Source organism: Ceratotherium simum, chromosome 8 (genome assembly GCF_057802395.1).
Source record: "Ceratotherium simum simum isolate JZ-2026a chromosome 8, ASM5780239v1, whole genome shotgun sequence".
NCBI lineage: Eukaryota > Metazoa > Chordata > Mammalia > Perissodactyla > Rhinocerotidae > Ceratotherium > Ceratotherium simum.
Window position 1 is genome coordinate 16,254,055 of NC_141907.1, and position 17,163 is coordinate 16,271,217.

At 34.2% G+C, this 17,163-nt stretch overlaps 1 protein-coding gene across 2 annotated transcripts in view; it reads left to right on the forward strand.

Annotated features, from left to right (window-relative positions):
* The window catches only part of SLIT2 (slit guidance ligand 2), a 359,630-nt gene that overhangs the window by 12,511 nt on the left and 329,956 nt on the right, over positions 1 to 17,163 (forward strand). For both annotated transcript variants that reach the window (XM_004432303.3, XM_004432305.3), the window contains exon 4: positions 3,195 to 3,266. In XM_004432303.3, the coding sequence (XP_004432360.1) occupies positions 3,195 to 3,266 (72 nt within the window). The remainder of the gene's footprint in view (positions 1 to 3,194; positions 3,267 to 17,163) is intronic.

The following is a 17,163-nucleotide window of genomic DNA, read 5'->3' on the forward strand; positions in this document are numbered from 1 at the left end:
TTTTTGCATAGTACTACCTTGTCTTATATGCATGGTTGGTTTAGACATATTAAGATCATTCATAATAATTTTCATGAAATAATGATAAACGACTTGAATTCAGAGAAAAATATTTTATATATGTTTTCATTTTTCTCTCAACTTTAGGTATTTTAAATAGATCTTTAAAACAGTGAGCTGAACATAGAGCTAGTCTTTTGTAAAACTTGATGTTTTATTTTTAGGTGGTTCATTCATAGATACTTAAGAAGTTGGCTGTATAAAACTATGTTTTTCCCAAGGAAAGACTGGTTAAAAGGAAAATTTCGGCATTACATTACTGCAAATTGTTGTTTAGGAATGTTTAGACTCCTCTTTGAGAGGAGTGATTCAGAGTGTATGTTCTGGAGTCACCCCACCTGAATTCAAGTTCTAGCCCTACTTTGTATGACCTGTGTACCTCCCTCCAAAACAGCAGTAACAATAATACCTGCTCGTGGGTTGTTCTGAAGAATGAGTGTGATAATTGATGTAAAAATCTTGGAACAGTGACCATCACGTAGTTAGCTTAATATATGTTAGCTATTACTTTTGGAGTGAATTAAGAACCACTGGGAATATGAAAATAATAATTGATAAAAAGACACAGCTTGCACCCAATCTGAAAGATCTACTTTCTCACAGTATCTGCGATTATACCCATTAGACCCATTAACAAGAAATCTAGTAGGAGCTCTCCATCACTTATGTATCTGAATTTGTTTCAACATATTGAGTTCCTTCCAGCTTCTAGAAGATGTTGAGAATGGCAGAGGGGAGGGAGGTTGATGGGAGAGAAAGGAGGTAATTGCTGTATAGGTAAGTTCTTGTATACATGAAAGCAGGTTTGGAGGCAGGGCTTTGGTTAGCTGGAGAGTGGTGTGAAACCTAAGGCGGGTATCTCAGGGAGCATGCCAGAGGAAGGTTGTCTGAATATAAAATGCACGCTTGGCTTTGCTGAACTGTATTAAAATGCAAAGAGAATGGTCTGTTCTCATTCAACATTTCCTAAGAACCTACTAAGTGCCAGGGAAGAGGGAGAGAATACAAAGGTGTAGTCTTTACTCTTGAAGAGCTTACAGCATAGTGGGAAACAGATCAGAACGTGAATAAATATAAAACAGTGTGAGGGACTCTTATTTATAAATGCCATGGGGATATGGGGACACAGCCAAGGGAGGAACTAACTCTGTGTAGGGGAATCAGGGGATTGTTTTGAAGAATGGATCCAAGTTTCACAGAGGATGCAAGAAAGTACCATTTGGAGAAAAGGAAAAGCCCTCCATACAGAGAGCTGCCTCTGTGGGCACTGGGGGCTTGAACGGGCACGCTTGTTGTGGCTGGAGAATCAGAGGTGATACTTGTTAATCCAGTGGTTTGGATCAGATTATGAAAGCCCATCTCTGTCATTTTAGAAATGGAGATTGGCGCTTTGGACATTGGAGGTCTTTCCAAGAGTTGTTTCCCTAGAAAAATTCTCATTACCACTGTTGTGAATATTTGTAATCTGTTTTTTGAAAGACACATATAACAAGGTCATAATTAAATTATATTTATCAAAATTGTATAATAGTAACTCTGGAAGTACTCCTTCCTCAGAATCATGCCCAACAGAGAAAAAATAAATAAAAGCTTTTGGTTTCACTTTAAATTTAATCTTGTTATGTGCTTTATTCATAAAGATTAGTGTAAGTGGGAAGTAAGTCCACCCATTCACCACTATTTTTACTATTTTCCCCTAATTGTCTTGGCATACTTTTTTATGAGTATCCATTTTATTAAGTGAAAATGTTGCTGTAGGTGACCAACTTCATAGTATGTTATGTAACAAAAGTTATGGTTATCATCATTGCCTCATGGCATTTTAGAGTTGGAAGAAATTCTGAAATTCACCTGGTCGAACTTTTCGTCTAATGCAGGATTTCTTTTTATTACATCCTTTGCAGGAAAAAAAAAAAAATGCATACCTCTGCTTGAATATATGTGGGACAAGGGGTGGAGAGTTTTTCAAGGCAGATCATTCCATTTCTTAATATCTTGAATTCTTAGAAAGGTCTTCCTTATGATCTACTTTCTTAAGAGTTATAATCACTAGTACCATTCCTGACCTCAGGACACTAAATAAGCATAATTCTGCTTCCGCCTGATGACCGTTTAAATATGTCAAGGTTGATATGCCCTCTTTTCCTGTCCCCTTAACATTTATCCTTAAGACTTAGGAAATACCTTCTGTTTCTTCAGGGTGCCATTAGTTTCTGGACCTCCTTACTCTCTTCTAGAGCTATAGCAGCTTGTAAATCATTTAAGTGTGCGTTTTGCATCAGCTTGTCATCATTTTATTTAAATTTGGGAAAAGCAGAGAGATAGACATTTATTTTTAATGAAATGTTAAATTATACACTTAAAATGAACAGGATCAGGATATTAGTATATCGGGGCCAGAATTGGCCTTTCTGACAAGGGTGCATAGTTCAAAAGAACTTAGTTACATAGCATCAGGGCTTAAATTGCGTTACAGTTGAAATCAAATTCTTTCATAAAACATTCCAATATCAGTTAAACATTTAAAAAACATTATTTAAACATTTTTGCCATAGCTGTTAGTTGTAAAAATTCAGTTAGGGGTCGAGAACTGTGGGTTAAGGTTTGAACTTTGCTGTTTTTCTTCTGATTTTGCCTATAGGGACAAATCATGCTGACGCTTTCTCACACTTTTTTCCGCAACTAAATGAAAAGCTAACAAAATTGAAATTTCCATGTCCACACAATGCCTTGGCTGAAAATTTAGGCCATTTGGGACAGTGTATGAATTATTTTAGGGCACCATTTACTGTGGTATTTCTGCTGTATGCTGAACTTCCCTAATCTAGACACCAGAATCTGAGTCAAGAAATCCTTTTTCATTGCGTAAATTCTGATTGACTGATGGTGCACGGGATGTGAGTTTCGAGTTTAGGCCCCAGTAATCATCATCTGAGTAAACATAATGGAAAATTGCTTTAAAGAGTCATGTAACAAAAGGTGTAACCAACTTTTGATTTGCGATGCTTGAATTCTCTTGAATGTCATTTCTTTCTTTCCTGCAATACAGGATGAGGCATGACACAACCAAATCACAGTCTCATTGTTGGGTATTTTCTATGTAACATACGCTTTGTTTTTGTTTTTCTCAAAAGGCGTTTAAATAGAAATCACCTTCAGCTGTTTCCTGAGTTGCTGTTTCTTGGGACTTCGAAGCTATACAGGCTGTAAGTAGACACAAATAAGTTATTGTTGCTTTGGGTAGTACCTTCTGTTTTATTAAATGTATTTTGGATCTGTTTCCTTGTGCTTTTCTGGAATCTATTCACCAACAGATTAATGGATTAAAAGTTTGCCTTTCTTTTTTTTTTTTCTCTTATGGAAATTTGTGATTGGTTTTCCATGGCTCCAGTTGTGTTATTTGGTTAGCATTTAGTGGTTTATGTATGTGTTGTTGTAATTGTATTATTCTTTTTTGGTCATGTGATGATCGTGAGATTTACCTTACTTCTTTATGGAGGCTTTTGATTAAGTTCTGATGGGAAAAATTGCCACTGTACTTCCTCTTCAGAGGAAGTTGGCAATGTTTTCTTGTAAAGTTGGGGTTCTTAATGTCAGCTTTTTTGATACTGTCTCTGTACTTGAATAGCGTTTATTAGTCTGGAAATATAAGGCATTTAAAGATGGCTGTAAATTTTCTCTTAAATGTTCCTTTTAAAGCCAGAATGCCAAACTCTGCAATATGAATGACTGTAAGGGTTTCGTATCAAATATGTCATAGGCTGTTAATGGAAGTACTTCTTTGGAAGGAGCATAATGTGAATTTTAGTCAGAATCGGTTTTTCCTCCCTGGAATGCTTGTTCGCTGACCTAATGCGTAATGGTGAAAACACATTTTTGAAAGCTTTTAAAATTAGATTTTCAGCCACATGAGTGGTTTTGTACAGATGGGAGATAGCTACAAAATGTTAGGAAAATAAATAGCAATGATTATTGATGTTCACGGATGTTGTGAAATAACTGTTGGGATATATAGAATAAATTGCTCGTCACGGCCCCCACCTGGGTGATGGGGACGTCCCATATGTTCGTGTTTGTAGGGAAAGTGAACAGATTGCTTTTTTCCGAACTTGACTTTATAGCCGAGGCTTTGTAGCCTACCAGTTCAGTATTGTTATCAATTCCAGAAGTAGGAAGACTGTTTTCCTATAGCCCTCCCCCCATTGTAGCCAGTATCTCTGTTAGGTACCTTAACTTGCTATTGAGAGAACTTTCCCAGTAGGCAAGGGTGTGGCCAACTAACACACCAGATCTTCTCTTGAGAATCTGTCTTTCCTGATACTGTTCCTCTAGGATAGCCAAAGTCGCCGAGCAGTATTTTCTTCTCTTCTTTGTGTTCCCTGCTGGTTAATTGGCTCAATTGAAGTAAATTAAAAAAAAAATCTAAAGGAGAAACCCAGAGACTGCCTTTTTAACGAGAATTCTCTAGGGTCTATATTTACCAAGGAAATAGGATATAGGCTGTTATAAAGATTATATGTATGTATATAAATTGACATATTTAAATATTTGTGCTTAGTTTCTAAGAAGGGCCACAGAGATGGTTTTAATAGTATTCTACTTTCTGCTTTAATTTTTGGTGATTGAGTGGATTTTGAAGAATTGACTTCAGGGCTACTATACAATGAGGTCTGTGAAACTACTACCTTGTTAATAGTGTGCGTATAAAAGCAATCCACACCAGTCTAGGAAATTGTCCATTTTCTATATAGCTGTGAAAATATAATTTAAACAGAATGACTGTCATCTAGAATTAAAATTATTAAACTGAAGAGGGGAAAATGTAGGAAGTAACTTCAACACTATCTCTGAGGAACAAGAATGTTTGATTTTTAGTCTAGAGGTACTTGAATAACCTTCTTAGGAAGCTTCAGATGGTGTAATCCAGTTCAGAATCCCATCTCAGCAAATTATATTCTGTTGAACATTTTGCCCTCTTTGACAATATCACATAGTGGACCAAGGGATTTTTCTCTTATGTTTTGTTATGGTTTTATAACTTTATGAAGCTGCGATATGAAAGGAGACTTGAAATCTTTAAGAAGTGAATTAAAGAATAATAACAACAATAAACAAACACATAGGGACAGAGATTGGATTGGTGGTTACCAGAGGGGAAGGGGGGAGGGAGGAGGGTGAAAGGGATAATACAGTACATGTGTGTGGTGATGGGTTGTAATTAGTATTTTGGTGGTGAACATGATGTAATCTATGCGGAAATAGAAGTACAACGATGTACACCTGAAATTTTTACAATGTTATAAACCAATATTACTGCAATAAACAAAAAATTAAAAAAAAAAAAAGAAACAGAACCCATAAAACTATAAGGCCACAGTTTCTAATAAATTAAAAGCATTTAAAAAAAATGGGAAAATGGGCAGCTCGAAAATGTGTTCAGAGTTATGATGTGCCTTTTTGGCTTAAAGGATTTCCCCTGGGCGTTGATGTAAGATAAAATTTTGTTTGTTTGATAGGACTAATTGCAGGAGGGATTTGAATGCTTTGATGTTCCTGAAGTTAGAGGTCGATGGCCTAATGTTTAATATTGATTGGGATTTAACATCTGACATAGGCACTGGATACACATGGAAACATAGAGGTGTAATGTTTTCCTGCATCCTCACATTAGGAATCTTCTTTTGAGTTGAGGTACTGTTGTCTCACCTGAATTAGAGTTAGTGATTGTTAGCACTGATCTTTCTCTTGAGAGGATAAGTTAGAAGCTACATGTGACCACTTTTTTATGATGGTGATCACTAATTAAATTACAACCACCATTAAGAGTCTTTAATAAATAAAGGAAAAAAAGTTTGTGAAGCTGACTGCCTGGCTAGTGTAATTTCTAAGAGGAAAGATGCAAGTTCAAACTTTTTTCATATGGTACAGGTGCCTAGTAGCTCACCCGAAACAAATGTTCTAACAGATGGAAAAATGTGCACAAATCTGCATACAAAAATGTCCTTTAAAATGTTCATTTAAAAATGAATCTTTCTTTCACAAGCAGGATAAGAGACAGAACAAAGGATACAGGATTTTTGACAAATAACAAGGAAAATAGGTTGGGATAGGGAAAGTATTTGGCTGGTTGTTGCATATACATCTTAAGTGATCCATAGTTGCCCTACTGTATGATGTAGCAAAGCCATACACATCTAGAAGTCATGAAAGAAACAAATTTAAAATTTCTTTTCTCTTTATAAATTGTTGCATAAAGCTAATTAGTATCTCTTTCTTTTTCTAGCTTATTGTAGCTTTTACCCTTATTTAATACAATTTTTTCCTGATACGTAACCAATGAAAAAGTTTACTGGTTTAATATATAGTTTATACATTGGTGTTTGATTTTTATCACTGTTTGCTTAGATTAAAGCTAGTCTGATGTACTGGACATTATGCAGATATTCTTTGCACTTTTGTAATGAAAGATCACCATTTGACTCTGGGCTGAAAATTTGATGCCAGGTGAAGAAGCGCACATGCTTTTTTTTTTGACTCTAAATGTAATATAAAAGAAAAGAGGGTACACTGTATATGAATTATGATTCGACATGGTTGGTTGCTGCTAGCGGCCAAATATGCTTTTCCTTTGCTGTCTGCTCCAATTTCTCTTTGGACGGGTTGAGAGAGCACTACATGTTCCGGTCAAGATGTTTGCTCAGAAATAGTAGTACAGTTGCAGCTGTGTTTGTTGGAGCAGGAGACTAGTTTAAATAGCATTACCATTTATCCAGTCCATTAACAGAACTCTGTAAAATAATACCAACTCTGCATAAACTACAGGACAGTGTAATAAAATTACAAGCTCTTGTTGACAGATGGAAAGTGTAAGTAGAAGGAAAGGAAAGTAAAGGGCCACAGGTTGGAGGTTAAAAGAGACAGCACATAGTTTTCTTAACTTACATAGATACTCCATCCTCCCCTTTGCTCCTCCTCCAAAACCAAGGTTGCATTTTTATTATCAATATAAGAGTGGAGAAAATTATTTTCAGAGCAGTCTGGAGCTGGTTAACTGGCAGAGATTTCAGTGACTTTTGAAATGGTCAATTATGATTGATTGAAATTTATGAGTAGCAATTATCTTTATGAGTAGCATATACAAATCTTCCTGATAAATGTAACCTTAAAGAGACTTACCAGTGAATGATTCACACTTTTCAACTTGAGTTTGCAACTACTAATCCAGGCTCATTAGAGATGAATTTCAATGGTAGTACTGTGGTTGAGCATTTGGTTATAAATATTTGCTTTGTGGTTTCCAGTTTATTTCTTTGAGTATTACTATATTTACTCAGACTTCTTACGTAAGTTTAAGTACCCAAAACATGTTGCAGAAACTCATTTTTCACTTGTATTTACCAAAACAAAGCAAAACTAACAATCAAAAATAAATATATAGGTCCCAGTGATTCATTTTCTTTACTTCTTTGAATAAAAACTTTTTATTTCTGGTTCACAAGTGGCATTCATTATTCCCCAGTGAGTTTTGGAGCCACTCAATTATTTAACATTATAAATAGTTTTTTTAAAGCTAAGGGCTCTTTTTATGTGGCTTAGTGACTACTTACCTGAGACAAATAGATTTTGACCGCTTAGTTTGATTGGTCAGGTCACAATTGTCAGATGGGATCTCAGATTCTCAAAATTGTTTATGATAATAATAATTGGGACTTTTTTAGAGGAAAATTTAATTTTTTATTTTATTAAGGTAAAAATTAATTTGCATAGCGTAACAAATATACAATTAAGCTGTCTTTATTTCCCTTTGGCCCACTCCCATAGAAGGAGCCTTAGTTTTTGTTTTTGTTTGTTAATAGTTATAAGAGTAACACATGGTCATGTTAGAAAGGTTTAGACAATTCAGAAAAACAGAAAAGGGAAAGTAGATATTATTCATTATCTCCCACCCAGATATAAACACTAGTATATACTTGTCAATTATTATTATCTTAGTTTTCTTTTTCTATGATTATGCGTATGAATTCTGGTATACATGTATTATGAAAACATTTTTTTTTTATATCCCCAGGGTCTAGTATAAGTCTTGACCTTTAGAAAGCTCTCAGTAAGTGTTTGATGTATTGAATTAAATCTCTGTCAGGTTCAGGGTTTGTAACTTGAATGAGCAAATAGTTAGAACTGGGAAGGCATTATGAATAATGGAGAACCAAATTAAATTTAAAGGATAACTTGGCTAATTAAATGTTTAGTCTCCTTAGGTTTTCTAAACATCGAGGGGTTTTGATAGACAAGACAAAATCAAAATGATCCATTGTCCACCTAAGCAAAATATACCTTAATTTAATATTGTGATTATATAAAACTAATCCCCCAGTTCGCTAATGTCAATTTAGTCTCATAGGAGTCTTGTATTCAAAGATAAAAGCAGAATGCAACAGTGGAGGCTGTGTCAAAATTCCTCTTGAATTAATTTCTGCCAGCTCTGATTAAAGTGTGGGCTCCTAGAGGTGTCAGGTGCCATAGTCTCCTGCTTCATTTTACTCTTGGTCTGTTTGGCCCCTGCCACAATAAATCCGACAGCGGTTGTGCAGGAATTGCAGGTTACAGTTGCTACGGTTACCGTTGTCCAGCCAGATCGACATCATTACTCATTTAGGAGCTGCCGTGCTAGCTACCGCTGATCTCTGTTGCTGAGACTGACTGCAGAAGAGCTTCATGTGTACAGGATGAAAGTTCTTCAGAAGGTGGTGTGTGCATGTGTTACCATTTGGTGCAAGGATACACTATTGGTATTGTTAATACTGATATTTTGCTAAAGAGGAACAGATTGACTCTTTATCTTTGAAAACAAAGAACCAGTAAGAGAGATAAAACTTAGAGAAAGTGTTAACTTTCAATGATTAAAACACCAAGTTCTTTGTTACTTGATAAATAACTTATTAATTATTTATTATTATTGGACCCAAGGGACTCTGTTCTTGCCACTTAAAAAATAGAGATATACATGGAGTATTTAATTTAAAGAGATCACTACTACATAACTAAAAGTTTGTTTTTAAGTAGACAGATGAAAGACTGAACATATTTCAGAGTAGCCATTACCACTTGCCAGGAAAAAAAAAGAACAATGAACAGGACCTACTTTTGATTTTGTTTTTAAGTCAACATGTAATCCTATAATTTAGAAGTTATATAACCAATGAAGATTAAGATTGTATTTGAGATTTTTGCTAGGCCTTATGTTGATAGTTTTTACTTCAAAGGGATCTGTAGTAGAAGACTTGTTGCTGGAGAAAATTAGAAATTGGCAGATTTCTGCTGTTGCCAACCCACAGAGTAGACTCTCTGAGTCAAATCCACAGTGTAGTTCACGTCATAGCAGTCAAGTGTGAGAATGTCTTTCTCACTCAAGTGTACTTGTTTAAATGGGTGCTTTCCCAAATGGAAATGTTTCTGTCTCCACCAACAAGTACTCATGGTATGCCAACTTGGATTTGGAGAATATGGTGATAGATGCTAAGGAGAAAAACTGGCATAATATGTGACCCCACGTAATATGTGGTATTTGTGGGCCTCAGCTATTGCTAACATCTGATCTGTAATATGTAAATTAAAGCCTAGAGGGTTCATCGAGAGTGATTGTGTTTTCTGAAACATGAATTTAAGTATATGGTTTTCGTGTCAAAAAGATATCACTGAATACACATCATCAGGGACTATTTAAAAATTTGACTGTAAGTCATAAAATTACCATTGCAATCTCAAGATTATAATTTGGTGACTGAAGTTTACATAAATATTAATTCTAGGGATAAGGGTCCATAGGGTTTTAGTTCTATTTAACTAATTTTAATGTATTTACATCATGTTTTAAGACAATGAAATCAATTAATTTGTATCCTAAGAGAGGTGGTGTAAAATACTAGTGTTTAAATGCCTACTCAGATATTAGCGGCTCTGCTTTCTTTGGAAATCGATCAACACCTCTGGAGTCAAGTTTCCTTATTTGTAAAATGGGAATGATCGTAATATTTACTTCCTGGGTACATTTCAAGTCATAATTTAGACTATGTATTCAAAAGAACATCAACTTTCAAGTCTGACAGATATTTGTATTATTATCACCCTCTCATTGAAAAATAAGATGAAAATAATAGTCACAAAGATGTTCTTGCAAATCTGCTGCTTCTATTTCACCTCACTTTAGCACTTATTTTCAGTGTAATGATACATACATAAGTGTAGCCACATTAATTTTTTGTACCACTACAAATTAACATAAAATGTGCATTTGCACCATTTTATTTATCCTTACTTGGCCACAGAAGGTGCATTAAGGCCAGAATGTTCTTAATGAGATCTTTTCCTCTCTCCCAGTTGATGATTCATATAGTTTTAAAATTCCTATATACAATGAATTAGGGATAAAAACAGAGACTATGACTCAGGAAGTATTTATCTTAGTCCACATATCTAGGTTGTTGTTTTAATGATGTGTTTTCCTGAATCACAAAATGAAGGAAAAATACGAATTAGAAAATGCTGAGTAAACACCTTTAACTATAGGTAAACTTTTCTGAAAGTTATTCAGAAGATTTATATACGTTGCTAAAGAACATTTTTTTACTAATTAAAATTTCAATTTTTAAAACAATATAAGATAATCCATTGCTCTTATACTATACAAATATGATTTGATCTGTGGAACATTCTGTCTCCTTTATGTAACTGCGTATGTGATTTTAAGTACATTTTTAGATAAACATTATGTCAAAATGCAGTACAAATTGCAAACTGTTTAGCACTTTGGATTTAAACAATATTTAATAATGAAATAGGTTTGAGCCCGAAGTTATTTTTGTTTTGTTTTGTTTTTATCACATCTCCAATACTTCTTGTAAGTACATAAGCTTTGCAGTCAGATGAATGGGGGTGCATGTCCCCTTCATTACCTGTTACCCATAGCCAAGTTAATTGCCATCGCTGAAATCTTTGTAGAGGATTGACCTTAAAATATTTGATAAATTGTGGTATAAGAAACTTTGGGCAGAAGGTTAAAATATACCTAAATTCTAGAGAAGGAAGCAATGAAAATAAAAAGGCCTATCGGTGGCAACGCCTGTGGTCAAGGGTACAGTATGGCTGTGTGAAATGTTATTAAGAGAACATCTGTGCCTCTTGAAATGTCCCCCAAATGAATGTGTACAGCTAAGTATGGCAACTTTATTTAAGTGTTTAAAAAAAAAACTTAAAGAAAAGAGAAATAAATAAGTCTGGAAACAGAATGGGAACAGATAGCTTTGCCCTGTCATGATAAGTTTCTTCTACTAGTGAAAGATTAAAGCTTGAAGTATGTGAATAGCTGAGAAAAGCACAGAGAAAGGTTGATTGCTTCCCCTCCAACAGTTCCAATTGATTGAAAAAAAAAAGCCTAATTTAAAGTTCTGTTTGTTCTATGTCTTAAACCATCAGAATTCTCTTTTAGGACTAGAGGAATGCTCTGGAGGAAAAAGAATTCAAGGATAAAAAGTCATTGCAAGCCAACAATTGTTCCTAATCCTCACAAAATGCTGGAGAAATTAAATTTATTCTTTATTGCTCAAAGTGTTACCTAGGTCACTGGGCGATGGGAAAATTGGACTGGAAGTCGAGTAGGCGCAAGCTTTGTTTTGTGTCTAGATGCTTAACCTTAGACACGACAAGGCATCTTAGAGTGTTGTGGGAACTTGGTTCAGAGCGTTAACACCAAGACTTTTATTACCCCGGATTTATAATAGGCTGTGCTGTCAACAGATGAAAATGTTGTGTTTACGTTTCAGTGTTAAATGATCATTTAATTAACACCTAAGGAAAAAAACCTTGTGAAATTCTTAGCAGCTTTTATTGTTGGTTTCCCGGGAGGTTTTAATATCCGAGATTTCTTTTTTGTAAGTAGAGACACAAAAGACATTATAAACTTTTTAAGGAAGACAAATAGTTTAACCTTGACCCTTTTTTTCTAAAATATTAATTTTAATTACATTTTAAATGTAATTTAAAGCCAACAATTGTTCTGGTGTGCTTATTTCAAAGGTTTCTAGACTAATATATTAAAACATGTCTTAAAACATTTTATTTTTGTATAAACATTTAACATTTAAATATTTTTTATTTTACATTCTCTAAAATACTTGAAATTACCAATTAGTTCATCTTAAGAAGTTTAATACATTTAGAATACTAATTGTACATATTTTACATCTTTTAAACAACCACCGTAGTTACGCTGTTTTAAGAAGCAGCATCAAAATAAATAATCATAGGCAAGCAAATTCTATAAGAAAAAAGGTACATTATTATTATATTATCACCATCATTATTTAATTGGAGATAGTTACTATCATATGATGAAAGAAGTTTATATGTAAACAAAAGGAAGGATGATGCCATTAATATGAAAATTCAGATTCACTTCATTAATTACTAAAAGATTAGATCTTATCAAATGCCTTAATTTATTCTTGATCTTTTATAAAAACAGTTACCTAAAAAAGGAATGGTCTTGAGGCAAATTGATAACATGTGGAAAATATAATATGTACTGTCAAGGGCAGCTACACACTCAGTAACACTTTATTTTTCTGAAAATATTACTAGAATTTGTATCTGTTATTTCTCTCCTTTTATATGGATATGCAACTTCGTATTGAATATGTGAAATTTTAAAAAATATTTACTAATTTACTTGCTGTTAAAGTAAAATCTTTCTTAATTTTTTCAGAAATGAACATGCTGTTATAGTATAGTTTTTCTAAGTGTGCTATTTTTATTCATACTGAAACTAAAAATGTTTATCCTTTTTTTAAGTTTAAATTCAAATGCCTCTGGATAAAACCTACTTTCTGTATTATTCATGGTAAAAGAGTGCAAGGAGGATTGAATGTTATTAAAATCTCTTAATAGAAAGCCCTGCTTTGAACTAAGAATTATATTCTCATTCACAAAGTATTGCTGAACATTATATAGGCACTTTGTACGATGTTATATGCTCTTCTGACTTCTATCAAGTTTCAGCTTTTCTCCAAAACTTTCCTTGTTTTTTTTTTAGCCCACATTGATCTTTTTCTTCCCAAAGCTGCTTCTCCACCCAGAGTCTAGGAACAAAAACTCACAAATAGGAATATTGCTTTAAATTTTATCTCCTTTACATAAGGATGTGCCTTTTGATCGAGGTAGTTGCAAGACACAGAATAGCTCAGAAATTAAAAAGTGTGAAAGAAAAAGAGAGAAAGAGAGGAGTAGTGATTTAACCTAGTGATTTAACATACTGGATAGCCACCCTATTCTAAATGATGTTGTTCGTTTATACCAGCCGATGTTCCAAGCCAGCCATGTAGAGGGTGTGCGTGTGTGTGTGTGTGAGCGTGCGTGTGTTTGGGAGGTAGGTGGGGATACTGAGAGCTAGAGAAGCATAAAAATTCTGTGGATGTTCAAAATGCTTGAATAATACATATTTAGAGAAATTTCACTTAACATAGTTAAATGCATTGCTTTTATATCGAAAAAGCCAGTGATATGCTCTTATACTGAGAAAGTCAGTGTCAAAATTTTATGCATTAGTTATTTGGAATCTCTAACTAGAAATCAGAAAGAAAGATTCCAGGATTTATTTTAGATAAAATCTCCAAGTTTCCTCTTAAAGAATAGGAGTAACAGTTCCCAATACAAACAATTATGCTGTCATGAATGTATTTGATAGTTATTCTATTGAAACCATTGCATATAATGAGATTGGGAGATAGGATATCTAGAAATATGCTTATTCTACTCTGCAGTGATTAGGTTAGTTAAAATTAACTGTTTTTTTGCATAAGACTCTTTTGCCTGACTTTCAGGACCCACTATAATCTAGTGCTACATTACCTCTTTATCACTGCCCTCACAGTGTATATGCCGTATTCCTGTTACTGCCTGGAAATTCCCGGCACATTTCTGGTCTCCTTTCTTACCTCCAGTGTATATAGTAGTGTGGTTTACCCTCCTCATAGAAGCCTGACCTCCTCTATCAAACCTTTCTCAACTCTCCAAATGATCAGTCATTATAATGTGGTGGTTATGAGTACAGACTATTGACTCAGACTACCTAGGTTTGAATCACTTAATGTGTAAGCTTGGGAATGTCACTCAATGACCTGCCCTGTGCCTCAGTTCCCCCTTGTGGAAAATCAGGATAGTAATAGAATTTACCTCGTGGAAGTGCTGTGTGGGGTAAATTATTCACTAAATAAATAAGGCTTAGAATGATGCTTGGTATACAGTAAGTGCTAGGTATTTTGTTTTGTTTTTATTTTTTTATTATTAAAACAATGATTATAATTTTCTGTCCCATATAGTGTGCTGTCACATATTATTCTCTAATCCTAACATGTGTTAACTTTGCAGACTCCTGTCTTACGTTTGTCTTTGCTTTACATATAGCATCTAGCCTAGTGCAGGTTGGTTAATCAATACTTTTCGACTGAATGCTTAATGGAAATTAAACCTGAAAAAGCCACTAACAGTAGTTTGAATTTGGGATGAAATACACTGTGGCGTGAAAAGAACACTTGATCAGAAGTCAAAAGACATACTAGTTATATATCTAGCACTGCTGGTCACTAGCTGCAGATGCTGAACAAAGGTACTTGATCTCTTTTTGAGAAGCAATTTTTTTGCTTGTAAAAATATATAGTAGGTCAGATAAGAGAGGGACCATGTCTGATGCATTCACCATCATATCACCAGAATTGACCACAAGGCCTCCTGGTCTCTAGGGGATGCTGAAATATAATTGAGGGAAGGGGAGGGGATTGAAATATATCCAAGATTTGTTCTAGCTCTTTTTCAAAAATTTATAGGGAATGCTTCATAGCACTTGCTAGAATTATAATGGTAATAAACCAGGAATTAGATAATTAGATTGTGGATGAGGGATTTTGAGATTGTTCTCTTTCCTATTAGCAATTTAAAAAGTAAAGGCAGTTTCTTTACTGGATAAATATAGTCTGCTTACATTTTGCATGGCTTTGCTATTAAATGTGTATTATTTGAAGGCTTAGGTTAAAAAAATGATTAAAGGAGGTTTGATGATTACTCGTTATTAAGTGGTTGTCCTGATACTTGATAATGCCTCAATATGAGCTAAGTGGTGTACACTTGAGGTAGTTTCTATAATCACCTGCCTCTCAGACATCGCTAATGGTAGCATAAAGAAGTGAGTTAAAAATCAAACAAGACAAATCAAGGGAGAATAATGGAGTTGGTTCATGCAGGTTTTTATGTTCATGTTTGTGTTTTCATCTTTTGATTGTAACTGGTTTGAGAACCTGGACCATCATTTTCTGTAATTCTCCCTAGTAAATGTGTTATGCACCCTGGTCAATTAATTTTCCTGACCTTTTGAGGAGAATAGAGTGAATAGAACCTGAATACCCTGAAGGCAACTGAAATCTGGAGTCTGTTTCTAAAAGGCGAACTCATTCTCTGAATTGGTGTGGTTTTCTTTCCCTCTCTTTAAAGGGAATGAATTCCACACCTAATGAATAGTTTCAAGGAAAGTTGTTAATCAGGTACTCCCAGTGACCACCCTGGATTCTTCTTTTATTACACAGGAACGTGATGGAATGAGAAAGCAACATAGTTACATTTGATAAAAGGAAATACCTTTTTTCCTCTCCCCACCCACCATGTAATCCCCTGGAATTTAGTTGATGCGGGAAGTTACTGCAGCAAATAGTGTGTTTGAAAAAGCAAAGTTGTATGAACAAGAAGAACACTTGTAGCTACAATAATTACATTAAAATCACAAAGTATATCAATCATCATATTTCAGAGCAAGAGTTCTCACCTTAGAGGGTCTGGAAATAATTTTTTTTTTTTTAATTCTTGTCAGTCGTACGATGAAGTTATACAATGAACAGTGTCATTATTATCAACATTATTTTTTGTTTTTTTATGAGTTATCAGATATCCTTCTGTTGCCCTGAGATAGAACACTAGATCAAAATCAGATGAAGAACTTGAACTAAATATGACAGAGGGGCAAAAAAAGAACTATAAATATAACAGAATGTTTTTAAAATGGACAAATGTCATTCTTCAATCCCTTCCTATTCAGAAATCATACACTAATTTAAAGAGAGAAGAGTGGTTTAAAACAATAACAGTAGAGTCCAGATATGGCTTTATTTTCTAAATTTAAGTGACCTGGTTTAAGAACACTATTAAAGTGTAGATAAACATGTTTTGATAGAGGTTATTTCCAAATAAATGTTATACCCCCATCATCAGTGTGGTATCTGTTACAAGGTACTTAATTTTGTTATATTTTTGTAAGATGGTTCAGATTTAGATTTTTTTTTAAGTATAGCTCTTTTCTGCAGTTCTCAAGCATGTGTTATTTTGATGCTTTGTATTTATTGCTCTACTGATTATTTTATATGTATTATATTTCAAAGCCGTGATTTCTAAAAGGTGCCCTCCAATGATCCAAGAGAAAAGTATTTTGTGGTCAAGGGTGTCGGGAAATAATAAAAGTCATATCCCCTGTGATGACTGCAGTGTACACTGTGTATTAATCTCTAAGGCATCGTGTAATAAAGAAATCTGTTTAACTTTTTAAAATGTGTTTCCCAAAGTTATTTGACTATACAAGACTCCTGCTTTCTCTGCTTCTCCCACTTACACCAATTAATCCAACTAAGCAAGAGCAGCCTTTAGCTGTTCCAAAGAATAATTACTTATTGTTAATTCTGATTGAGATTTTTTTAAAAAATAAGTATTTTAGATGTGGGTGATTGCGGTTTAATGTTATTTTTCTTGTACCAGCATGGTCAGGTAACTTTTTATAGTGCATTGCCTTTATAAATCTGCTCTTTTCAGCCCACCTTTGCAGATGAACTTGGCATTCCTTTGTTCCCTCTAGGAATAGAGAAATTTAGATCCTTTCGTAAAGAATTTCAATAACTTAGCACTAGTATTTGCTTCTATCTTTGTGTTTGTGTGTGTTGTATGTAAAGTCATTTGTTGAATGCACACACACACACAGCACCACTCGACTACTATTTTAATGATTGCCAACATTTT